The sequence below is a fragment of the Mauremys reevesii genome, linkage group 21 (genome assembly GCF_016161935.1).
Source record: "Mauremys reevesii isolate NIE-2019 linkage group 21, ASM1616193v1, whole genome shotgun sequence".
Lineage (NCBI taxonomy): Eukaryota > Metazoa > Chordata > Testudines > Geoemydidae > Mauremys > Mauremys reevesii.
The window spans coordinates 24,645,773-24,671,968 of NC_052643.1; the positions used below are offsets into that span (position 1 = coordinate 24,645,773).

General features: G+C 51.7%; 1 protein-coding gene and 1 long non-coding RNA gene across 12 annotated transcripts in view; one reads left to right on the forward strand and one right to left on the reverse strand.

Annotated features, from left to right (window-relative positions):
* CCDC30 (coiled-coil domain containing 30) overlaps nucleotides 1-12,219 on the forward strand; it is a 140,407-nt gene extending 128,188 nt beyond the window's left edge. For 5 of the 10 annotated variants that reach the window (XM_039508921.1, XM_039508924.1, XM_039508923.1 and 2 more), the window contains 4 exons: nucleotides 7,681-7,817; nucleotides 8,223-8,337; nucleotides 9,897-9,964; nucleotides 11,645-12,214. In XM_039508921.1, coding sequence (XP_039364855.1) covers nucleotides 7,681-7,817; nucleotides 8,223-8,337; nucleotides 9,897-9,964; nucleotides 11,645-11,858 — 534 coding nt within the window. In that variant the 3' untranslated portion in view covers nucleotides 11,859-12,214. Of the gene's footprint in view, nucleotides 1-7,680; nucleotides 7,818-8,222; nucleotides 8,338-9,896; nucleotides 9,965-11,644 lie in introns of all 10 variants that reach the window. The other 5 variants (XM_039508928.1, XM_039508927.1, XM_039508930.1 and 2 more) reach the window with 3 other exon arrangements.
* Nucleotides 7,732-26,193, reverse strand: LOC120387784. Of its 2 annotated transcripts, none has more exons than XR_005590335.1 (3): nucleotides 26,079-26,193; nucleotides 15,760-15,852; nucleotides 7,732-8,144 (listed from the first exon to the last, which is right to left on the reverse strand). It is a non-coding gene; the product is annotated as an uncharacterized LOC120387784 (long non-coding RNA). The 2 variants fall into 2 exon arrangements; XR_005590336.1 differs by lacking the exon at nucleotides 7,732-8,144 and adding an exon at nucleotides 10,429-10,641.
* Nucleotides 26,194-26,196: the final 3 nt, after the last annotated feature.

Sequence of the window (26,196 nt, forward strand, 5' to 3'; positions counted from 1 at the left end):
AACAGGACACTCCAGGGGGAGGGAAGCCCCACCCTGCCACCATCCACTCCCTCTGACTGCCCCCCCAGAAACCCCAACCCATCCAATCCCGCCCCGCTCCCTGTCCCCTGATTGCCCCCTCCTGGGACCCCTGCCCCTAACTGCCCCTTGGGACCCCACCCCCTATCTAAGCCTCCCTTCTCCTTGTCCCCAACTGCCCCCTCCTGAGACACCCCCTCAACTTCCCCCCAGGACCCCACCCCCTACCTGTCCCCTGACAAACCCCTGGGACTCCCATGCCTATCCAACCTGCCTGTCCCCTGACTACCTCCCGAACCTCCACCCCATCCAACCCCCCCTTCTCCCTACTCCTGACTGCCCCCGAACCTCTGCCCCATCCAACCCCCCCTGCTCCCTGTCCCTTGACTGCACCCCGAAACCTCCTACCCCTTCTCCAATCCCGCAGCCCCCTTACCGTGCCACTCAGACCAGTATGTCTGGCTCCACGCAGCTCCAGACACGCTGCTGCATACATGCTGCCGTGCTCCCCCGCGGAGCCCACAGCCCCCCCCCACACACACACACCCAGCACCTGCCTTCCAGATTTGAACACCTCAAAATTCAGGAGTGCTCAAGCTCAGTTTGGGCAGCTGTTACTTCATTACTTCATTTCTCCCAAATCAAATATACTGATCAACTGTAACTTGCTGTAGAAAAAGTAGGATAAAATTGAGCAAGAAATGCTTCCCAGTGGTTATTAGGACTGGAATTGCTATTTTCAACAGCCATTGCCTTTTTCTTTGTTTGTTAAAAGTAAGACAGTGATATTGCATTGGCAAATTCCCCATAGAAAGAAAGAGTGGAACAAAAGAATAATAAAGGCACCTCAACTTTTCCTCATTTATGGAGGACAGTCTTATAATATGCATCCAGATATCCTCCAATCACACAAGCTGAAAATTGTTCCACTTTACTGCAGCTCTGTAACCATATGGGAACCAATCCTGTCTGTGTTTTGTGCACATCCAAAATTCCTGCTGAATGACCTGCCCTGGGAGCGAGTTACCAGTGACCCAGGGCTGCGGTGGAAGGAGGGTGCAGGTGGCGGGGCGGGGGAGAGCCCAGGGCTGGGGCAGCAGGAGGTGTGTGTGTGGGGCACTGGTAGGGGGGAAAGGGAGAGCCCAGCTCTGGGGTGACAGTGGGGTTGGGGGAGGGCACTGGTGGGGGGGCAAGGGGGACGCCCCGCGCGGGGGCGGCAGAGGGTGTGGGGTGGGGGAGAGCCCAGGGCTGGGGCAGCAGGGGAGTACGGGGGGGGGAGCCCAGGACTGGGACGGGGGGCAGCCAAATATTTTTTTTGCTTGGGGCGGCAAAAAACCTGGAGCCGGCCCTGCCCGAAGGCCGGCGTTGTGTGTGTGGTTCAGGAATCTGGGAGCCAGCATGGGTTGCTCAGGCCTGGTCTACACTATGGGTTTAAACCGATTTTAGCAGCGTTAAACCGATTTAACGCCTCACCCATCCACACCACGAGGCCCTTTATATTGATATAAAGGCCTCTTTAAACTGGTTTCTGTACTCCTCCCCGACGAGAGGAGTAGCGCTAATATCGGTATTACCATATCGGATTAGGGTTAGTGTGGCCGCAAACTGATGGTATTGGCCTCCGGGCGGTATCCCACAGTGCACCACTGTGACCGCTCTGGACAGCAATCTGAACTCGGATGCACTGGTCAGGTACACAGGAAAAGCCTCGCGAACTTTTGAAATTCATTTCCTGCTTGCCCAGCGTGGAGAGCTCATCAGCACAGGTGACCACGCAGAGCTCATCAGCACAGTTAACAATGCAGTCTCCTGAGAATCGAAAAAGAGCCCCAGCATGGACCGCTCGGGAGGTAATGGATCTGATCGCTATATGGGGAGATGATTCAGTGCTAACAGAACTCCATTCCAAAAGATGAAATGAAAAAGTATTTGAAAGAATTTCCAAGGCTATGATGGAAAAAGGCCACAGCAGGGACTCAGTGCAGTGCAGAGTGAAAGTTAAGGAGCTCAGACAAGCCTACCAGAAAAACAAAGAAGCAAACGGAAGGTCCGGTGCAGGGCCAAAAACATGCCGCTTCTACGCTGAGCTGCATGCAATTCTAGGGGGCTGCACCACAACTACCCCACCCCTGTCCATGGATTCCGAGGTGGGGGTTGTAATCTCAGCCATGGCTGAGGATTATGTGGACTGGGAAGATGACGATGAAGAAGAGGAGGACGAGCTTGCAGAGAGCACACAGCACTCCGTTAGCCCCAACAGCCAGGAGCTTTTTCTGACCCAGATGGAATTACCCTCCCAGCCCTCCCAAGCCACTATCCGAGACAATGAAGCCATGAAAGGGAACTCTGGTGAGTGTACCTTTGTAAATATAAAACATGGTTTAAAAGCAAGCATTTTTTAATGATTGATTTGCCCTGAGGACTTGGGATGCATTCGCGGCCAGTAAAGTTACTTAGAAAAGTTTGTTAACATGTCTGGGGATTGAGCGAAAATCCTCCAGGGACATCTCGATGAAGCGCTCCTGGAGGTACTCCAAAAGCCTTTGCAGAAGGTTTCTGGGCAAGGCAGCCTTATTCCGTCCTCCATGGTAGGACACTTTACCACGCCATGCATGTAGCAAGTAATCGGGTATCATTGCATGACAAAGCATAGCTGCGTATGGTCCCGGTGATTGCTGGCATTCAAGAAACATCCGTTCTTTATCTCGCTGTGTTATCCTCAGCAGAGTGATATCGTTCAGGGTAACCTGGTTGAAAATCAGGAATTTAATTAAGGGGACAGAGATGCCCATTTTCCTACTGGGTTTGTGGCCTGCTGCTTAAAAAAAATCCTTCCTTGCACGTAGCCAAGTGGGGGGAGGGGAGGAGTGAAATAGCGATGAGTTTTTTCGCATTTGGCTAGCAGGGATCTTCCCAGCTACTAGCCATGTGGTGAGGGGAGGGCAGGGGGGTGATTAGCAGTGAGCTTTCATGATACCAGCCATGCGGTGTGGGGAGGGGTAAAGCACTGTATATATGAAGGCTGCAGAAGCTGAAAGACAGTGGCTTACCATGCAAGCTGAATTCTGATGCCTGGACCTGCGTTTGTGAGATCTGTAACACCAGAGCCGCAGGCACTCAATATTAAGATGCAAAATGCGACCTTGTAGTGAAATCACATGTGCTATGTAAGGTGAATAGTGCTGTTCACTGTGAAAGAGTATAACCATTGTTCTGTAAAATGTATCTTTTTAAATACTTCTCTCCCTTTTTTCTCTCCCTCATGCAGCTGCAAATTTTTCAAGCAACCCTACTCCGTCCTGAAGGCTATCTCAGATAAGGCGGCGGAAAAAAAGACGTGAGAAGAAATGTTTTCCGAAATCATGGAAGTGACCCGCAATGAAAGAGCTCATCTGAATGAGTGGAAGGACGTGGTAGCAAAGTACAGGAAAGATGCCAGTGACCGTGAGGACAGGAGGGACCAACGTGAGGATAGGAGGGACGAATGTGAGGACAGGAGAGACGCTCAAGATGAGAGGAGAGATGCTCGAGATGAGAGGTGGCGGCACGAAGATCAGCGGTGGCGGGATGCAACTCTGGGGCTGCTGCGTGATCAAACTGACATGCTCCGGCGTCTGGTGGAGCTTCAGGAACGGCAGCAGGATCACAGAGTGCCGCAGCAGCCCCTGTATAACCACCCTCCCCCCTCACCATGTTCCATACCCTCCTCACCCAGACGTGTAAGAACGCGTGGGGGGAGGCTCCGTGCACCCGCCCACTCCACCCCCGTGGACAGCCCAACCAGAAGGCTGTCATTAATGTGAAATTTTTTTAGTGGCCTTTTCCTTCCCTCCTATCCTCCTCCCAAACCACACCCAGGCTACCTTCTCAGTTCTCTCCCTCTTTTTATAATTAATTAATAAAGAATACATGATTTTATAAACGAGAGTGACTTTATTTCCTTAAGCAAGCTGTAATCGAAGGGGGAGGGTGGGTTGCTTACAGGGAATGAGTCAATCAAGGGGGGTGGGTGTTCATCAAGGGGAAACAAAAACAGCAGTCACACCCTTCCCTGGCCAGTGATGAAGCTCGTTTTCAAAGCTTCTCTGATGCGCACCGCTTCCTGGTGTGCTCTTCTAATCTCCCTGGTGTCTGGCTGTGCGTAATCAGCGGCCAGGTGATTTGCCTCAGCCTCCCACCCCGCCATAAAGGTCTCCCCCTTACTCTCACAGAGATTGTGGAGCACACAGCAAGCAGCAATAACAATGGGGACATTGGTTTGGCTGAGGTCTGAGCGAGTCAGTAATGTGCGCCAGCGAGCCTTTAAACGGCAAAATGCACATTCCACCACCATTCTGCACTTGCTCAGCCTGTAGTTGAACAGCTCCTGACCACTGTCCAGGCTGCCTGTGTATGGCTTCATGAGCCATGGCATCAAGGGGTAGGCTGGGTCCCCCAGGATAACTACAGGCATTTCAACATCCCCAACTGTTATTTTCTGGTCTGGGAAGTAATTCCCTTGCTGCAGCCGTTTAAACAGAGTAGTGTTCCTGAAGACGCGAGCGTCATGAACCCTTCCCGGCCATCCCACGTGGATGTTGGTGAAACGTCCCTTGTGATCCACCAGTGCTTGCAGCACCATTGAAAAGTACCCCTTGCGGTTTATGTACTGGGTGCCCTGGTGCTCCGGTGCCACGATAGGGATATGGGTTCCATCTACCGCCCCCCCACAGTTAGGGAATCCCATTGCAGCAATGTCATCCACTATGGCCTGCACGTTTCCCTTTCGTAGCAGCAGCTCAGTGATTGCTTTGGCTACTTGCATCACAGCAGCCCCCACAGTTGATTTGCCCACTCCAAATTGATTCCCGACTGACCGGTAGCTGTCTGGCATTGCAAGCTTCCAGAGGGCTATTGCCACTCACTTTTCCACTGTGAGGGCTGCTCTCATCTTGGTATTCTGGCGTTTCAGGGCAGGGGAAAGCAAGTCACAAAGTTCCATGAAAGTGCCCTTACGCATGCAAAAGTTTCGCAGCTACTGCAAATCTTCCCACACCTGCAAAACTATGTGGTCCCACCAGTCTGTGCTTGTTTCCCGGGCCCAAAATCGGCGTTCAATGGCTAGAACCTGCCCCATTACCATCAGGATCTCCAAAGCGCAGGGGCCCGCGGTTTGAGAAAATTCTGTGTCTATGTCCTCATCATTCTCATCGCTGCACTGCCATAGCCGCCTCCTCCTCGCCTGACTTTGCAGGTCCTGGTTCAGCCTAGACTGCACGAGAATGCGTGAGGTGTTTACAACGTCCAAGATTGCGGTATTAAGCTGAGCAAGGTCCATGCTTGCCGTGCTATGGCGTCTGCACAGTTCACCCAGGAAAAAAGGCGCGAAACGGTTGTCTGCTGCTTTCACGGAGGGAGGGGTGAGGCTGTACCCAGAACCACCCGTGACAATGATTTTTGCCCCATCAGGCACTGGTACCTCAACCCAGAATTCCAAGGGGTGGGGGAGACTGCAGGAACTATTGGATAGCTACGGGATAGCTACCCACAGTGCAACGGTCTGGAAATCAACGCTAGCCTCGGACCATGGACGCACACCGCCGAATTAATGTGTGTTGTGTGGCCGCATGCACTCGACTTTATACAATCTGTTTTACAAAACCGGTTTCTGTAAAATCGGAATAATCCTGTAGTGTAGATGTTCCCTCAGAGCTCAGCAGAGCCCATATCATATAAACCACTGTGAGTAACTAGCCTCCCCTGAACTAGACAAAGGCTCCAGTCCTCACCGAGAGAAACAGATTCACACAAAGGGATTGTCTAGACCAAGCTTGTTTGGCGTTACAATGAGCCAAGAAAAGGACAGTGTTTGGGAAGAGAAGTCACCTTGTGTTTGAACTACCCTGCTCAGTGTTTAATATGTAATGAAAGAGGTGCTGGGGTTCAGGCCATTTCTTTACATCCATAACTGACCCGCCAGGCCCGGAGGCACCGGGGCTCCGCCCTGGCACAAATTAAGCCCTGCTCCTACCTCCCAAGCCCTTTGCTGCTGCATTTGCCTCAGACTTTCCAGAAAAGCCCTACGCTGCCATCCAATCCAACACGAAATGTCAGACAGATCGGTTCAGTGTGGATAAAGTCGGGGAGGTGAAAATCAGGCTAATCGAGCCATGATTGTGTAAGAGAGAGACAAGCATCTCTCGGTGGTTAGGTTCCAAGGAGACAGAGACTTCCTGGGTATACTGCTCAGTTGTTCTCTGTCTGGTTTTGGAGGAGCCCCCAGTCAGTGGCTTGGCGGGTTGGTAACCCCCACCGTGTCATGCCATACCTTAATACAGTCGCCATCATCTCGCTTTCTTTCCACTGTTTTTCTCCATCTTTTTTGTCTCTATTCTCCCTTTATTCTTTTTTTGTGCTTTAGAATCCTTCCCTGTTGCCCATTTCCCCAGCAGGCCAAGTGCCACTTGAGAGGGCTCGGTTGGGCAGGGCTGCATGCGCTCTTTTAGTTGAGCATAGTGTCGCAGGAGCAGAGCAGCAGCCAAAGCTTGCAGCCCCATGCACAGCTGAGCACATGAGGGGCTGCTGCAGGAGTAGGGGTGAGTGATTTCTAAGGATTGTTTTAGTGAGGTGGGACAGATGTAGGTGGAGCAGCTTTCTCTTCCCCCTCCTACCTGCTCCTCTGGTGTGCCTTTTGTGCCTTCAGTTAGCCTGAGGCTCCCACCGTAGGAAACATACCTCAGATGAGATTCCATTTACAAATTCTCTAACATACAGGGTCACCCTAGTTTCCGGCGTACTTGCCTCCACTGGGCACGCTGCAGTTACACCAGGAACGGGTTTGGCCTGTCGCGTTAATTGATGTATTTGTGTATTAGAAATCCTTTATTTTAAGGGAATGCAATTCCCCAATATTTAACGAACCCAAACTGCCCAAGTGCAGAGAACCTTCCCTTGTGGCGGGCCTGCCAGAGGAGGGCAGTGATGATTTTACTGTGACTGGTGCTGCCCAGTAGCTCACTGTTGTCTGGCCGCAGTAGAAGTTCCTGGAATACCCAATGTTACTTATTGAGACTGAGGTTTTCTGAATTAATTTGCTCTTTTCTGCAAAAACCACGGGTGCCTTAGGGAGAACTGTGTGACTGGGAAATGAGTGGGATTGTCTCACGTCTGCTTCTGATGGTGTCAAACATTCTTTCCACCGTCCATCTGAAATGCCATTGGAAGGGTGTGACTACAAGACCCTTTCCAGGCCACATAACATCAAAGACAATACGTATTTTATAATCAGACCCCGGATCGTGACCTCCTTTAAACAGCACTTTGAGATCATAGAATCATAGAATATCAGAGTTGGAAGGGACCTCAGGAGGTCATCTAGTCCAACCCCCTGCTCAAAGCAGGACCAATTCCCAACTAAATCATCCCAGCCAGGGCTTTGTCAAGCCTGACCTTAAAAACCTCTAAGGAAGGAGATTCTACCACCTCCCTAGGTAACCCATTCCAGTACTTCACCACTCTCTGAGTGAAAAAGTTTTTCCTAATATCCAACGTAAACCAACCCCACTGCAATTTGAGACCATTACTCCTTGTTCTGTCATCAGGTACCACTGAGAACAGTCTAGATCTGTGGATGAAACATGCTATATCAAAGCTTATTGTTTCATCCTGTTTTCTTAACCACAGGAACATGCATTGATCAGACAGATCACCACGGAAAATGAGAATTTGCTCCAAGAGAAAAGAGAACTCTTACAGCAGCTTAATGAACAGGAAGAAGTTGGACAGAACAACAAATGGATCATTTCCACAATCCAGAACAGGTAGCCATTAATGCTGTTACAGAGAGTGCTCCTGGGCCAGAGTTCAAAGTTAGCCCTTTCCGCCAAACTGTGTTCTCCAATTCTGTGCCAGCATCACGCCAATGAAATCCTCCTTCTGTACATGGAGTAAAACTAGGGTAGTGCAGTGATGAGTCAGGCAGCTGCTCCTCATGCCTAAAGGATGTACGCAGGCCACTTCACGGGAATAGCTGCTTTGAAATGGCCCTGGCTCTGACGCTGCATGGAACATGACTTGGTGTAGAATTGCAGGGGCAATATGTTTGAAGCGTTTGAGTTTCTCAGCAGAGAGGTTGAGAGGAAATGCCCCTTTGAAAACAGAAAATGGTTAGGGTGAAGATTTATGTGCAGAAAATAAACTGTGCCCTTTCTCTGTGACCTTCTCAGAGTGCAGTTCCTGGATGAAGAAAACAAGCGACTCCAGGAAAGCACCCTGCAGCTTTCCAGTCAGGTTGGCATTCTAGAACGTACTCTAAGGAACATCCAGACCCACAGCTTAGAGGTGAGATGTGCTGCCTTTCTCTGTAAAATGGGCACATCTGAGGAATTTCACCCTAGTCCCTACCAATGTACCTCAGCTTTAACCTGGAAGGACCTCTTCTAGATTCCACAGAAATTTTTGGTATATATGTCCGTACAGGACCAGACTTTCAAAAGTGAGTCGTACCCGCAGTTGGAACTGCCAGAAGGGGAGGTGTATTATTAGTGCCCCAGTCCCCTAGGCATTGGCATTTCATAAATGACACCCCCCCACGGATTGGTTGGTAATGTCACTCTTGATTAGCTGAATTGGAGCCAGTGGCCTAGATGTGCAAGGCTTTGTGGCTCATTTCCAGTCTGCTGAGGCAGCCAGTGCCCTCATCTGTTGTGTTATTAGGCTACTTGTCATCGTGACAAAGGCATCACTTTTTCTTACCTTAGTTCTTTTTTGTTTTTCAGTCATTAAAAATATGACTGTAAGGTTGGGAACCTTATGACATGTAAGGTTGGGAACCAGGAAAACTTTTTTAAAAGTGGGTAATTTTAGATATTTTACACAAATGACCCCAAAATGTCAAACATGGGAGCCTAAATCCCTACTTCGGCACCTGAAGAGGTGTCCTGATTTGCAAAGGTGCTGAGCACTCCCGTTTCCCATTGCATGGACTCAGGACCTCTGAGAATCAAGCCATTTATTTGACTGAGATTTTCAAAGTTTAAATTAAATAGGAATTGAGTGTCTAACTCTCTTAGAGACCTTTGAAAATCACAGCGTAAGGGCCTAAATATATCTGAAGCCATGTCTACACTACAGAGCCTGTACCAGCATAGCCTCCTAGTGTAGCTGCAGCACAGGCTGACACAGGAGTTCTTCTGCCAACATAGCTACACCACCTCCCCAGACGGTTAGCCAGGTTGACAGCCGTTGGCATAGCAGTGCCTCCATTGGAGGTTTTGCCACCATAGCTATGTCAAGGCGGGGTGTGATTGTTTTTCACATTCCTAGCAGACATAGCTCTGCCACCATAGCTTTGGAGTGTGGAGCAGACCTGAGTCTAGGCAACCAAATTTGAAAGTGCTGGACACTGTGTGTGGGACAGTGGCGGAAAGGGACAATAACAGCTGTGTTTATAATAGTAACTCTGCTCCCCCAGGCCCCATGTGCTTATGAAAGAAGAATATATAATATAATTTGTTAAGATTTTCAACTGTAAATGGCTGCCTTTACTGGAGCAGGTCCATTCAATGGAAATAACTTTTCCTGAATCATTTGCACATGGTTTTTTTCATCCTCTGGGAGTTATGCTCATGACCTTGCATTGAACTGTTATTAGAAAAAAAACACATCATATAAATAACATCCCTCACATGCCACCGAACACGCAAAACATATGTTCACTTGAGGTGTTTCATCTCTTTGGAATTCTCTGCGTCTGTGATTCTCTGTGTTCTCTCTATAAATTTTATATTAAAACCCTTTTTTTTTCTCTCGAGTTTGTGAATGATGCACTTGCAAGCATTGATTGCCTAGAGCATCCTTCCTACCTTGGATCTGGTGTTTATTTTTCTGGTTCTTTCTAGGACTTCGGGAGCATTGGCTTCTCTGAATGCCAGCTGCTAAGTAAGATGTTGCCACGTCCAAACACAAGGTATTATAAGTAAAAACATACAGGCAGTGTGTCGACTTACTAACAGTGAGACTTGTCAGTGTTTGGGAGAGGGAAGCTGTGAATTCTTGTTTTCCAAACACATGTTCCACCCTTTCTTTTATTTGTGGGTGTGTTTTAGTCATGCTGTGGGGAAAACGATTATATAAAAGCACATGGTACAGAGAAGGAAAAATTCCAGAAATATATTTTCCAGCTCCTCATGATTTATGGGTGGTAGTTTAAGTAATAACATAATGATAGAAGACTAAAGATGCACTGCCAGCTATGCACACAATGGAGTTTCAAAATTTGTATCCCTTGGCCCATGCATGCACCATTCTTTTGAAGAGATACTATAATAAATAGTAAAATAAATGGAATGAAACCAGCAGACAGCTGGTCCGTGCCACCTAAGCTCACATTTAAATCACTAAGTGTAATACTGATTAATAACATTCCTCAGTTGTTATAGTTTTCTTTGCCAAGCTCAGGAGTCCATGGTGCAAATTTATGTCACTGGATTCTGTTGCAGTACAGTTATTTCACTGGTACTCTTGTGTCCCACAGGTGGTGCTAAAACTTAGGGTTCTTTTTCATGATCTCGGGCTTAATGTCTCCATAACCATACATGGGAATGAACCTTCTCCTGTAGTGCTAAGCGTCATTTCCTAAACAGTCTGAAAGACAGCCACAAAATAGAGTTTTCAGAACAGATTTCAGCAAACTCCCCGCATGGTTGGGTTCTTCTTCATTAGAAGATTTTAGGCCTTTCCCCACAATTCTATAAGCCTCTCTGTCCTGTCAGTAGATCATAATAACCATTAGTCCCATTCTAACAACTCTTCTTCAAGGAACTTTGTAATTTGCATAACTGTTTGCAATGAAACTTCAAAAAAAAGCCCTCTGCCCATGCCCTAGGAGACAGAGGGACTAAGAAACCCTTGCAAAGGGTTGTCCCCCAGCATCCCGGTCTCTAAGACATGTCTTATGGTCTCTGGGTCTTTGGAAGCCCCTCCTACAATGGGCAGGGTTTCTCCCAGGCTAAGGGGAAGCCCCACTCTCCCCCTGTTTGGTGGGGCTACTCACACACAGAGAAACCCTGCCCATTGGGGGAGGGCTTCCCCCAGACCCTTGTTATAACAGATAGGGCCAGTGCTTTGCCAGCTCAGTTTGCATAACAAGCCATGCCCCTGTGGGTACAGGAGGGGCAGTGACCTTCTCCTGAAGATCCTGGTACCTAACCTGGAGGATCATGGGCCACAAGTTTAACCACATTTTACTGACTTTTCTCCCAAATTAAGTTTTCCAAAGACCACTCCAAAACTTTTATTTTTAAATTAAAAACCACATGTTTGTGACACAAATTGCCCTGTTCCTTTAAAGCATGGCCAGAGCACCTGTTGGGAAGGAGAGGAGGTGTAGAGAAAGGAAGGATAGTCCGGTCAGTAGGGCCATAGCCTAGGATTTGGGTTCAAGTCCCTGCTGTGCCACAAACTTCCTATGTGATGTCACTCAGTCTCTCCCCCAGCTGTAATTGGGAGATACTGCCGTGCCCACAGGATGTGTGAGGACAAATATGTTAAAGATTGTGAGGCACTTAGACACTACAGTACTGGAGGCCAGGTGACTGCCGTAGGCAGATGTTGGCAGAGTGAATTAGTGATGGAAATTCTTTTTCAGCTTCTCAGCGACAGGGCTGCCAAACTCCCTTGGCATTCTGAGAGCCATCCAAGATGTCAAGCCTGAAGAAGGAACCAAGACCCCAAAGTCCCTGTTTTCCTTATCACCTTCTCAGCCTTCTGAAATTGGTTATTTAAATGTGGCTTCACCTGGAGACCGCACAAACTTCCCAACGCAGCCCCAGAGTCCCAGCTTCAGCTGCGATAGTGTCTAAGAGGGACTCCAAGGAGCTGCTCTCTGATTGGACTGTGGCTGAGGGTTTCCTGCTGCAGTGGGCCACGTATCCAGCCAGATCAGTATGTGTCCAGTAACTCGTTCAATGAATTTTGTGATTTTTCTCAGCTGTTATTTGACAGCTGTTGTGTCAATCACTTGCCCAGCTCTAGCATCTCATCCCAGATCGCCCTGGAATTTTTACATTCACAGATTTAATTCATTAAAAGGTTTTTTTAAAAGGGGTGTTTGTCATTTGGTCTCAATTCCTTGTGTGATCTAGATACATTCACGGGCCGGGGTCCCGATCCTGCCTCCTGCCAGGGCCAGATTAAACTTTTGTGGGCCTTACACCAAACATATTTGTGAGCCCTCATGTAGTCGTTATCAGGGCCGGCTCCAGACCCCAGCGCGCCAAGCGCGTGCTTGGGGCGGCATTTTGCCGGCAGGGCGGCAGGTGGCTCCGGCGGACCTTCCGCAGTCATGCCTGCAGGAGGTCCCCCGGAGCCGCGGGACCAGCGGACCTCCCGCAGGCATGACTGCGGAGGGTCCGCTGGTCCCGCGGCTCAGGTGGACCTCCCGCAGGCATGCCAGCGGATGCTCCACTGGAGCCGCGGGACCAGCGGAACCTCCACAGGCACGTCTGCAGGAGGTTCCCCCGGAGCCGCGGTACCGGCGACCACCAGAGCGCCCCCCGCGCGTGCCGCCCTGCTTGGGGCAGCGGGATTCCTAGAGCCGCCCCTGACCTACAAGCTCTGTTTTAGACTGTGTTCCTGTCATCAAATAAACCTCTGTTTTACTGGCTGGCTGAGTCACGTCTGACTGCGAAGTGGGGGTGCAGGACCCTCTGGCTTCCCCAGGACCCCACCTGGGTGGACTCGCTGTGGGAAGCGCACGGAGGGGTAGAGGATGCTGAATGCTCCAAAGAGAGACCCAGGAGGTGAAGCCGCGTGAGCTTCTTGCCCTGCAGACAGTCTGCTACAAGGGAGACGAGGCTCCCCAAAGTCCTGACTGGCTTGGTGAGGAGCAGTTCCAGAGCATCGCCTGGGGACTCAGTGACACCCTGTAATAGATAGGAACTGCTTCTACCAGCAGATACTTCAGGTGAGCATATATAGCCCTCAGTAAGGGAAATAGGAAATCCAAAATACTTTTCTCTCCTTTCTACTCAGCCCCCAGAGGATAACATATACCTGCATGGAGACAAACCCATCTGGCTCATCTTTACCCTACAGACTTCAAAATCTCTTTCTGAATAAACCCTTTCATCTCCAATGAGATATTACCCCAGGAGCTTGCTGGAATCTACCCTCCCTTTCATCCGAAACCTTTCTCAGTCAAGGCAATAGGAGAAGTTCATTGCTGCCTGTGCCTGCCTTCTGAGTTGATGAACTGTAATGGTCAGAGATCGCACCAACATAGAAGTATATCAAAGGCAAACCCTAGGAAAATTAAAAGAGTTTAAATTATCCTCCACATGTCCTGCGTCCCACTAAAATGAATCCAACCCACAGGTCACTTGGGCAGAAATGTCCATGTCAGGGTGGCACAGTAAATGAAGCTGCAAAATAAATGATGTTTAAATGAACTCGCTCTATTTTTTACAATCCTCTATTAAGAGGTAATTGATATATATGTACTCCAGGCAGGGTCATTTGGAAGCCAAACATTTTATGTTTCCATCCCACACCACTGTCAAGTTTTAGCAAATTAGGACAAGTCAGCAAATAAGAACAGCAGGTATCAGTAATTGCTACTGGTAACAATTCCCTGTTACTGGTAGCAAATTACATCTGACAGCAGTCTTCTACGATCCCTTACATATGAGTAACTGCTACAGGTAGCAAATTCCAGTGCAGAAACAGGCTCGGCCGAGTGGGTGGGAAAAGTGTCTACCCAGTGTTGTCTCCCCCCCGTGCAGGCCAGGCAGGCTTGTCTGGAGGGCAGGATCGGGGCCCAGGTCCCGCTGTGACCACAGGACGCAGAACTGGGTTTACAGTGCCGCCAGGCCCACACTTGGAAGGGGCCATGTGACTACTTGGGGGCCCACAAAGGGTTAATCCAGCCCTGGCCACAGCCCGGCAATGTGAAGTCAGCAGCTTTTCCATGCTGGGTGAAACAGCGCGCAGACGCAGCAGGGACTGGGTGTTGCAAGGTATGCTGGGAGTTATAGTTTGCACGCCGCTGCGTTCTGGAGCCTTGGGACTGCGCTGCCAGCTGCGCTACTAGTCCCAGCATGCCCCGTGCCACGCTGTCAGCCGCCCCAGTTGAAGTCGGTAGACCAAAAAACAAAAAACCCACCCCCCCCAGCAAGGAAATGACGCAGGGAGAGGGTTCCCGGTGCTGATCCTGCTTGGTCCCCCCACCCCGAGTCTGGCACGCTCTCCTCTGGTGGTGGGGAGCCAGGGGTGGCCGTGGTGCTCTGATCCCCGCCACAGGCTCCTGGCACCGTCTGGACCCTGCAGCTTTGCACCAGGAGGTGGTTGTCTGTGGCCCCCCGAGGGTGGGGCAGTGCAATGCCCAGCAACTGTCCTCGCACTCTGGGGAGGGGGGGCATGGCTTGGGGGGATGGGGCAGTTGTGGAGTGAGTCTGGGTTCGACGGGGGAGCTGGCGCTGAGTCCGTGGGGGAGGGGGATAGTAGAAGCGGGGTGTGAAGGTGCAGGGGGCAGAGGGAGGGGATAGTTCTGGTTGAAGTTGGGGGTTGGTTCAGGGGGGTGCAGTAGAAGGGAGGAAGGTGACAGCCCTAGGGTGAAAGTGGGGGGAGTGATAGCAGGGACATTGAGAAGAGTCCTTGTGTGAAGGTCGGGGTTAGTTGAGGGGGGGGGTGGGAGAGCCCAGGTGTGAAGGTTGGTATAGAGGCTTGAGTCTGGATTGTGGTAGCCTTTGTGATAAAGTGTGAGTGTCTCTCTCAGTGGCCTTTTCTCCCAGCAAAAGATGGGCACCAGCAGTTTTCCTCCCCGCATTCCACCCCAGTAACTTAAGATTTGTAAACATTATTGTACCAAAGTAGAAAAATCCAGCTTTCGAAATTGTATTTATGAAACATAACGGTGGGTGGAGGGGAGCTGCAGGTGCAACTCCACTGAGTGGTACATCAGGGCTTAATATGGCTCATAAATGTGCTAGTTAAGCACTTGTGTTCAGGGCCAGAAGCAGGCCCTGAGTGTTTTAACAAAAAAGACAAAACTAACAAAGAACCCGCTCCCACACAAGTAAACCAAACTCAAGTGTATTCTGGGTATATTGATGTTAGCCCAGTTTGTTCTCTATGGGCTGAGTGGAGGTCTCAATCAAGTATGGCTTCAAAGATCTTATTTTGTTTTTGAATAAATGGTTTCATCCCCATCCCGGCAGTACCAGGTTTACTATGGCGCCGTCGCGCTGGGCCCACACTCGGAAGGGGTCCATAACGACCAGGGCTGGCTCTAGGTTTTTTGCCGCCCCAAGCAAAAAAAAGAAAAAAAAAACCTCTGAGAGCGCAACTGCTGAAGCAAAAAAAAAAAAACCCTCTGAGAGCGCACGTGCCACCCCTGGAATTGTGCCGCCCCAAGCACATGCTTGGTTTGCTGGTGCCTAGAGCCGGTCCTGGCTGGGAGTGGATGAAGGGATGGATCACTCAGTGATTGCCTGTTCTGTTTATTCCCTCTGAAGCACCTGGCACTGGCCGCTGTCAGAAGACCAGATATTGGGCTAGATGAACTATTGGTCTGACCCACTACAGCAGTTCTAATGTTTAGCAAAAATTACAGTTGATTTTTGCCTTTGAGAAGGATGTCACATAAGATAGGATACTGCCTTCATTGACTATTTGAGAATCAAGTTCTACACACAAGCAATGGCATGTGGAAAAACACTAAGGGCTGGATTTAGAAGCAAAATAACAGTCTCAAAAGGCAATCACCATTTGTGGATTGAATGAAAACAAAGTTCCGAGACCAGGTCAGAAATTCAGTCAGACTGGAAGTCAGATGATCCATCAGAATAAACTTCTGCTCTAAAAATAATGAGAAAAAGTTCAATTAAAAATTCCAAATTGGAAATCACAGTAAAAAACAATACCAGAAAAACAGATGTCATTGCTAAAACTACTAGTGAGTACGTACTTATACATATTTTCAAAGAGTATTTGTTGTTAAAATATAAATTAACTAGCACAATGACATGCCTCTGCACAATATCAAAGCTAAATGATGAAGTGCTAAGAGTAATTCAGGGAATCCCAGCAGCAGCAAACACAAATTTGTGAACTGCTATGAGACTTTATGCATTCAGATCAGGGCTGGCCTTACCATGAGGCGAACTGAGGCGGCCGCCTCAGGTACCAGACTGTGGGGGGATGCCATTAGGACCCAGAGTGTAGAAAATTGTGTCTGCTGCTGGTGCATATTTATTCTCTCTGCTCGAGATGCACAGCGATGGTGGAGTGCTGTGCTGGAGGAAGGAGGGCACAGGAGACATAACAGGCAGGCAGGAGAAAAGGGGAGAGGAAATAACAGAAAGCAGCAGGAGCTGCAGGGAGAGAGAGGAGGAGGAGACTCTTATGTACCTCTCTAGCACCCCCAGGAGCCTGGACTGATTCACACCAGCTTCTCAGGGAGCTTCCTGTTTCCTGCTGCTTCCCTGAACCCACTTGAGGAGAACAGGCAGTCAGCTGAAGCAGTAGGAGTCAGCTAGGCCCTTAAGACGCTGATATCTTCCCTCACTCAGGCCCTGCTACCAGCCTGCTTATTTGTCCCCTTCAACTGAGTGTTGAGAGCCACTCTAGCTGGCACAGAACAGCAGTCATGAGTGAAAGAAGAAAACGCCCCTCTGGGGCAGCATTCAGAAAAAGAAAGCAAAGGAAGCTTTTCTATCTAAGCAGGAAGGAGCTCTCCTGAGATACATAGACACAAATGTTCACGGTGAGCCTTCCGGCCCCAGTGAGGATGTGAGTGGTGAGGAGATGCCTGATCGTCCAGTTAGTCAGAGTGCAGGTGACCTGGCAGTTACTGCAGCATCCATATCTCCATCTCAAATGGATGTAACCATGTACATTCCTGAAGAAAAGTGTAGATCAGAGAAGTGTGTGGTGGAGGCGCAAGAAACAGCTGCTGCTGAGTTTAGTTCCCTAAGTCTAGATGATCCAGGACTGTGGACCCACTTGAGCAGTAGCCTGAGGGACTTCCTTGTACTGCATGGGCCACAGAAGTGAGAAACTTCATGTTCTTCTTCGAGTAATTGCTCCTATGCATTCCATGTAGGTGTGCGCGCCGCGCGTGCACGGCTCTTCAGAACATTTTTACCCTAGCAACTCCGGTGGGCCGGCTGGGCGCCCCCTGGAGTGGCACTGCTATGGCGCTAGTTATATACCCCAGCCGGCCCGTCCGCTCCTCAGTTCCTTCTTACCGCCCGTGACGGCCAGTTGGAACAGTGGAGTGCTCCCTTTCCTCCACAGCCCTAGCGTTTCTCCATTTGCGTGTACATAGTCGGTTAAGTTACTTTAGTTGTTAGACTAGTTGAATAAGTTTAGTTAGATATAGTATAGAATAAGGGAATAAGGGGGGTTTACCCCTCTTCTTCCTCAACCGGTGCGGGCTCATGCCCAAGGCACCGGGGTTTAAGCCCTGTGCGGCTTGCCAGCGGCACATGCCGGTCGGGGACCCGCACGACTCCTGCCTGCGCTGCCTAGGGGAGACCCATCGTCCAGATAAGTGTCCCATCTGCTCGGCGTTTAAGCCGAGAACTAGAAAGGAGCGGGACAGTTGCCTGAAGCAGCTCCTTTTGGAGGCAACGCTCCAGCCTCCCGCGCCGACCCCGGCGGCACCGAAGGCGTCATCGGCGCGCAGCGCACCTGCGGCCCCAAGCCGCTCCGGTACCGAGGTTCCTCGAGCTCCGCAACCGGCACCGGCGTCCTGGCACCGTTCCCTCTCCCCAGCGAGGAAACGTAAGATGGCAAAAACGGCCTCTAAGCCGCATGCTCCGGGACCGCTTGCCCAGCCACCACCGATGCCTCCGATACCGGCTGTGGCGGTGCACAAACCGTGCACGGTACCGTTGACTCCGGCACCGCAAGAGCCATTGAGTCCGGTACCACCCTGCTCCCCGGTGCCAACTGCAGTTGAGCTACACCTGCCGTCCACGCCCGAGACGTTCTCAACGGCGAGAGAGCTCATCGAGCTCACAGAGGCACCGAGCCTCCGGCCCCCGGCACCGCCGGTGCGGGCCGTGCAGTCAGCGGGCAAGCCGGCGATGATGCAGCCGCCTCCCCCTGACAGACGAGATAAACGACGGTCCCGGTCCCGCTCCTGGTCCTGCAGACGGTCATCGCTCCGCCGTTCCAGGTCTCGGCACCGCTCACCGTCGCAGTGCCGCTCCCCGTCTCGACACCGGTCGCAGTCCTGGTACCGCTCAACATTGCAGTACCGGTCGCACTCCCGGAGACGCTCCCGGTCCCGATTGCCGGTACCGAGGGAGGTCCGGCTCCCGGTACCGTTCACGGCACCGCGACTCCCGAAGCCGCTCCCGACGCCGTCGTTCGAGGTCACGGTCGAGCTCCCGGCACCGGTCGAGCTCCCGGCTCCGCAGCCGTCGATGGTCCCGCTCTCCATCCCGGCACCGCGACGACCGGCACCGATCCTCGGCACCGTCCGGGGACAGACTGCCTGTGTCGACGGCACAGTCCGTGCCCGTCTCTGCTCCTCCGTGGCCTTCTCGCCAGTCCTCGGTTGCTTCGCACGTGAGCAGGAGTGGACATATCCGGGCTGAACCCCAAGGACAGGTCCACGGACCACAACAGTGGGGCTTTTGGGTCCCTTGGGCCCACCACGAGGCTCAAGGACTCCCTTTCCCTCCGCGACTCGCGGTCTCGGAGCGTAGAGTACCCGAAGCCACGGTGAGCAGGCCTCCCCCATCACCACCGGCGGAGGCCCCGTCGCCACCTGGCCCCACAGAGCATCCAGGGTCCGAGGCGGCGTCCCACCACCTGGAAGAGCCAGCTCCAGAACCGGTGGTCCAAGGTCTGTCCTCATCACCCTTGCCGGATGAGGCGGTGGCGGGGGCTTCTACAGCAGACCCCCCTCCCATTGACTTGCGGGCCCACCAAGACCTTCTACGCCGGGTGGCAAAGGCTATCGACCTCCCCGTGGCGGAGGTCCCAGAGGATGAGGACCCAGTGACCAATGTCATTGGAGCTGAGGCCCCGCTGCGGGTGGCCCTGCCCTTCATCCGCACCATACAGAGGAATGCCACCACCATCTGGCAGTCACCGGCGTCCGTCCCTCCCACCGCGCGTGGCGTGGAGCGCAAGTACTCGGTCCCGCCCACCGGATACGAGTACCTCTATACACACCCGACGCCGGACTCCCTCGTGGTGCAGTCCGTAAATGACCGGGAGAGGCACGGGCAGCCCGCCCCGGCGCCAAAATCCAAAGACGCACGCCGCATGGATCTGTTGGGCCGGAAGGTCTATTCGGCGGGTGGCCTCCAGCTCCGGATTGCCAACCAGATGGCCCTTCTCGCTCGCTACACCTTCGACATTTTGGTGTCCCTGGCGAAATTCTCGGAGCTGGTCCCAACAGCCTCATGCCAGGAGTTTTCGGCCCTCCTGGAAGAAGGCAGGAAAGCGTCTCGGTCCTCCATCCAGGCCGCTCTGGACTCGGCGGACTCAGGAGCCAGAACCCTGGCCTCGGGGGTGACCAGGAGGCGTATATCCTGGCTGCAGTCCTCCACCTTGCCGCCGGAGGTGCAATACACCCTACAAGACCTCCCGTTTGACACTCAGGGTCTGTTCTCGGAAAAAACGGACTCCAGGATCCAGACCCTTAAGGATGGTTGCATTGCCATCCGCACCTTGGGGATGCATACACCGGCTACCCAACGGAGGTCTTTCCGGCAGCAGCCTTACCGACCCTTTACCCAAGCCAGGTCACGGCCCTATAATAGTTGGCGTGCTAATCTCAACCACCGCAACCATCGGGCAACAGGCACAACCAGACCCAGGCCCCTTCCAAGGTCCCTCAGGGGCCCAAACAGGCCTTTTGATGGGATGCCCGAGGACGGCCCATCAGTCTCTTTCCCGGATCCTACCCCATTATTTTACAACCACCTTTCCCACTTTCTTCCGGCGTGGTCCCAAATAACATCGGACAACTGGGTACTTCGTACTATCCAGTATGGTTACCGCCTTCAGTTTGTTTCGCCCCCTCCTTCCCACCCACCTTCCCCGTCCCTCTTCAGGGACACCTCTCACGAGCAATTCCTCCTACAAGAGGTCGAGACTCTGCTGAGCTTGGGTGCCATAGAGGAGGTGCCGCACGACATGCGGGGCAGGGGATTCTATTCCCGATATTTTCTCATCCCCAAGGCGAAAGGATGTCTACGTCCTATACTGGACCTCCGGGAGCTCAACAGGTACCTGCTCAAGCTCAAGTTTCGCATGGTCACCCTCGGGACCATCATTCACTCCCTGGATCCGGGAGACTGGTTTGCCGCCCTCGATATGAAGGACACGTACTTCCATGTCGCAATTTATCCTCCCCATCGACACTACCTGCGCTTCGTGGTCGGCAGCGCACACTACCAGTTTGCAGTGCTGCCATTCGGCCTGTCCACCACGCCGAGGGTCTTTACCAAGTGCATGGCAGTGGTGGCCGCAGCCCTCCGCCGTCGTCGCATGCACGTCTACCCGTATCTCGACGACTGGCTGATTCGTGGGACGTCCCGGCAACTGGTAATGGACCAGATGACAGAGATACTATCCCTATTTCGGTTCCTCGGCCTTCTCATTAATGCCGAGAAGTCCACTCTCACTCCATCACAACGGGTGGAGTTCATCGGAGCGGTCCTCGACTTCAGTCTGGCCAGGGCCTGCCTCCCTCGCTCTCGGCACCAGACAATGGTCTCCATCATCCGGGACCTACGGACCTTTCCCATGACAACGGTTCAGTCCTGCCTACGCCTCCTGGGCCACATGGCGTCCTGCACATTCGTGACCACGCACGCCAGGCTCCGCCTTCGCCCGTTTCAATCTTGGCTAGCGTTGGTGTACCGCCCGCATCGCGACCCCATAGACATGGTGGTCACGGTCACGAGGCCAACCCTTGATTCGCTCAGCTGGTGGCTGGACCCAGCGGTCATGTGTGCAGGAGTCCTGTTCCGCCCTCCTCGTCCATCCGTCACCCTGACCACGGATGCCTCGGCGTTGGGATGGGGGGCTCACCTGGGCGACCTCCACACCCAGGGTCTCTGGTCGCCCCGAGAGCTCTCCCTCCACATCAACATCCGGGAGCTGCGAGCGATCCACTTCGCGTGTCACACCTTCCGCACCCATCTCCAAGGGCGCTGTGTGGCTGTTTTCATGGACAACATGACAGCGATGTACTATGTGAACAAGCAGGGCGGAGCCCGCTCCTCCCTGATTTGCACGGAGGCGATGCTCCTGTGGGACTTCTGTGTGACCCACTCTATTCATCTGGAAGCGTCCTTTCTTCCAGGAGTACAGAACACGCTGGCCGACCATCTCAGCAGGTCGTTCCTCTCCCACGACTGGTCCCTTCGTCCAGATGTGGTGCACATGATTTTCCGAAGGTGGGGCTTTCCCCAGATAGACCTGTTTGCCTCGAAGGAGAACAGGAAGTGCCTCCAGTTCTGTTCGTATCAGGGTCGCTCCCCAGGCTCCCTGTCGGACGCATTCCTCTGCTCCTGGACAGGTCGCCTCCTCTACGCCTTCCCTCCGTTCCCGCTCATACACCGAGTGCTACTCAAGTTTCGGAGGGACAGGGCCCATGTAATACTCGTCGCTCCGGCCTGGCCGAGGCAGCACTGGTACACCCTGCTGCTCGAGCTCTCCGTTCGGGATCCCATTCCCCTTCCGTTATGGCCGGACCTCATCACACAGGACTTCAGCAGGCTCTGCCACCCGAACCTACAGTCCCTCCATCTTACAGCTTGGTACCTGAGTGGTTGACCCACGCAGAGAGGGACTGTTCGACGGCAGTGCAGCAGGTCCTACTTGAAAGCAGGAAGCCTTCCACTCACTCCACCTACCTCGCCAAGTGGAAGCGTTTCGCGCTCTGGTGCGACCAGCGCGGCCTTAATCCCTTCCTAGTCCCTATCCCTACAATCCTGGACTACCTCTGGTCCCTTAAGGAGCAAGGGCTCGTGGTCTCCTCTTTGAAAGTACATCTCACGGCCGTGTCCGCTTTTCGCCCATCCATGGGAGGTCAATCTATCTTCTCCAACCACATGGTTTCCCGCTTCCTCAAAGGCCTGGACCGCTTGTACCCGCCGGTGCGGCGTCCTACCCCGACCTGGGATTTAAATCTCGTTCTCACCAAGCTTATGGGACCGCCCTTCAAGCCCCTGGCCACGTGCTCTCTACTCTATCTCTCCTGGAAGACAGCCTTCCTCGTTGCAATTACATCAGCAAGATGAGTTTCGGAGCTCCGTGCCCTAACGGTTAGTCCTCCATACACCGTCTTCCATGGAGACAAGGTGCAGCTTCGTCCACACCCGGCCTTCCTCCCTAAGGTGGTGTCGGCCTTCCACCTCAACCAGGAGATCTTCCTCCCGGTCTTCTTCCCGAAGCCGCACGCCTCACCTCGTGAACAACAGCTTCACACCCTGGACGTCCGCAGGGCCCTCGCCTTTTATATCGAGCGGACGAAGCCCTTCCGGCATTCGCCCCAGCTATTTGTAGCGGTTGCCGATCGCATGAAAGGCGAGCCGGTCTCCTCGCAAAGGATTTCCTCCTGGGTGACGGAATGTATCCGGACATGCTATGAGCTAGCTCGCGTGCCACCATGCCGCCTCACCGCTCACTCGACGAGAGCGCAAGCCTCGTCGGCCGCCTTCCTCGCCCATGTCCCCATCCAGGACATCTGTAGAGCGGCCACCCGGTCTTCTGTACACACCTTCGCTTCCCACTATGCGTTGGTGCAGCAAACTAGAGACGATGCAGCCTTCGGCTTCGCAGTCTTACACTCTGCCACGTCTCACTCCGACCCCTCCGCCTAGGTAAGGCTTGGGAATCACCTACATGGAATGCATAGGAGCAATCACTCGAAGAAGAAGAGACGGTTACTCACCGTAGTAACTGTTGTTCTTCGAGATGTGTTGCTCCTATCCATTCCAGACCCGCCCTCCTTCCCCACTGTCGGAGTAGCCGGCAAGAAGGAACTGAGGAGCGGACGGGCCGGCTGGGGTATATAACTAGCGCCATAGCGGCGCCACTCCAGGGGGCGCCCAGCCGGCCCGCCGGAGTTGCTAGGGTAAAAATGTTCCGAAGAGCCGTGCACGCACGGCGCGCACACCTACATGGAATGGATAGGAGCAACACATCTCGAAGAACAACAGTTACTACGGTGAGTAACCGTCTCTTCCCCAAAGACAATGAAAATAGAAGTTTCCATCCAACACATTACTGGCATGAAATACCCAATGGTGACAAAGTGGAGAGGCCATGGCTTATGTACTCAAAAACCCAGAATGCTGCATACTGTCTTTGTTGCAAACTCTTCCAGTCTAATGTTCCAGCCACATTAGGTTCTACAGGAACAAAGGACTGGAAAAATCTGGCATGCCGTGAGAAGGCAGCAAATCACCAGAGAGCATTCCATAGGTGGAAAGAGCTTGAGATGAGACTAAGGTTAAAGGCCACCATAGATAATCAGCATCAAGAGAAGATTGCATCACAGTCTCTTTACTGGCAAAATGTTCTGAAAAGGTTCATTGCCATTGTGAGAATGCTTGCTACCCAAAACCTAGCACTGCGTGGCACTTCAGATCAGCTGTATGTGACAAACAATGGAAACTTCCTTAAAATTGTGGAGCTGATGGCTGAGTTGATGCTGTACTCCAGGAGTATCTAAGAAGAGTCACCACCCAAGAAATATACACACACCACTACCTTGGAAAAACAATTCAAAATGAGATCATACAGTTACTGGCAACAGAAGTCAAACAGAAGATTGTGGCAGATCAGAAGTCATCAAGATATTACTCTGTTATTCTGGATTGCACACCTGACATCAGTCATACAGAACAAATGACTTTAATGGTGTGTTTTGTAACAACAACAGAACCTAGTGAAAATGTCCCTGCAATGGTGACTGTCCAAGAGAATTTTCTATAATTTATTGACATTGATACTACAGGAGCTGGTATGACAAATGTGCTTCTTAAAAAGCTGGAAGATATGGGAATTGCAATAGCTGACATGAGAGGTCAGGGCTACGATAATGGTGCCAACATGAGAGGAAAGAACAGAGGAGTGCAGACACGGATCCGAGAGTTAAACCCTCGAGCTTTTTTTGTTCCATGCGGTTCTCATTCATTGAACTTGGTGGTCAGTGATGCAACATCAGCGTCTACGGAGGCTGCTGAATTTTTTAATGTAATTCAAAGCATCTATGTATTTTTCTCTGCATCAACTCATTGATGGAAAATTTTGAAGCAACATCTAGGAACATCCTCTCTGACACTGAAACCACTGAGTGCCACATGATAGGAAAGTCCAGTGGAGGCGATAAAGCCTATCAAACACCAAATTGGGAAGACAGATGATGCCATAGTTGCCATTATGGAGGATAATGCTATGACAGGAACGGTTCGTGGGAGAACAGTGGCAGAGAGAAATGGAATCACCAGAAACATACATAACTTCAAATTTCTGTGTGGCTTAGTGTTGTGGCATGACATCCTGTTTGAAATAAATGTTGTAAGCAAGAGACTCCAAGGTGTTGACCTTGATATATCTGGAGCAATGGAACAGTCATACCTACAGTTTTACAGTTCAGATGAGGGATTTCAAAATGTCCTGAAGAGTGCACAGAAGTTGGCAGAAGAACTTCACACTGAAGCTATTTTCCCACCCATTCAAGAATACAAGAGTCACCGAAGAAGAAGAAGACGTTTTGATGATGAGGCATGGGATAATCCCATAAGAGACCCCAAACAACAATTAAAAGTTGAATTCTCTAACCAGGTGCTAGATTGTGCAATACAGTCAGTTGAAGAACGTTTCATGCAGCTCAAGGAACACAGCAGTATATTTGGGATGTTGTACAATATTCCAAAACTCCTCACTATACCTGAAGAAGACCTACACCAGCAATGCAGGGCACTAGAGACAGTGTTGACATGCATGATATTGATGCGAGTGACCTAGGTGATGAACTGAAAGCCCTTTCAAGATACATTTCAGCAGAATCAACTCCAAAGGCTGTTCTGGAATATATGTGCATGAATAAGATGACCACCTCTTTCCAAATGCTTTTGTTGCTCTGCACATACTTCTAACACTTCCTGTAACAGTTGCCAGTGGAGAGCACTGCTTCTCCAAGCTGAAGTTAATAAAAACACATCTACGCTCCACAATGACACAGGAGAGGCTGGTCGGCCTTGCAACTATCTCGATAGAGCCTGAGCTGGCCCAGACTGTGGACCTTCAGGAAGCGGTTCAAATCTTTGCAACCAAGAAGGCAGGGAAAGCACCACTTTGATTATTCAAACAGATCAAAATGCCAGTGTTTACTATGCAGACAAGAAAAGTTACATTTGCTGTTCAGGCATTTGAAAGTTACATGTTACTTAAAATTTTTGAACAAGGCATTTTAAGTTGTTGGTTCTCCTTTACTGGGGTAGGTAGCAGAGCAGTACCATGAGAGGAGTAGAACGGGAAGAAGGCAGAATTGAGACCTTTCAAAGTTTTGGCCCAAGCGAGGGGGCATGGGAGCATCATTTGAGCTTCCTGCTTCAGGTGCCAAACTGTTGTGGCTGGTGCTGAGTCACAGACACTGATAAGAGATTGTTTTGAGTAAAATATTTCACTGAATGAGGTCTCGGGCAGCACCTCAGTCGGTGACATCAGACAAAGACGCGCAGCGGAGACGAGGCTCTGCGGTGCCTGGGCCTCTGAGCACCCAGGCAGGGAAGTCCATGCTGAGAGCTGCTGTCTGTGGGAGGGAAAATAAAAAGCCCCTCTCCCCCCCCACCCCCCTTTTTTGGAAATACTGATGTCAGTCCAGCGGGGTAACTGCTTTCCCCCTCTGCCACCCTCCAGCAGCGCCTCCTCCACCCCCCGGCTTAACCCTGCCTCCGCCCCCATCCCTGATTTTGCCCTTCAGCCCTATCCTAACCCTGCCTCCAGCTGCTTGACAGCCCCCCCGGGGCTATTCCCGCCCAATTCTCAGACCCTGCCCCCTCCCCCCCTTTGCAATCTGGGTAAGAAGCAGACTGCGGAACCTTATGCCAAGAGGCAGCAGCTTCAGCAGATGTTACTGCGCATGCGGAGTGCCTCCCGCCGAGCAAATGCCTGCAGCTTCTCGCACCACGCGGGCCTCTCCGCAGCGACCCCCCCCCC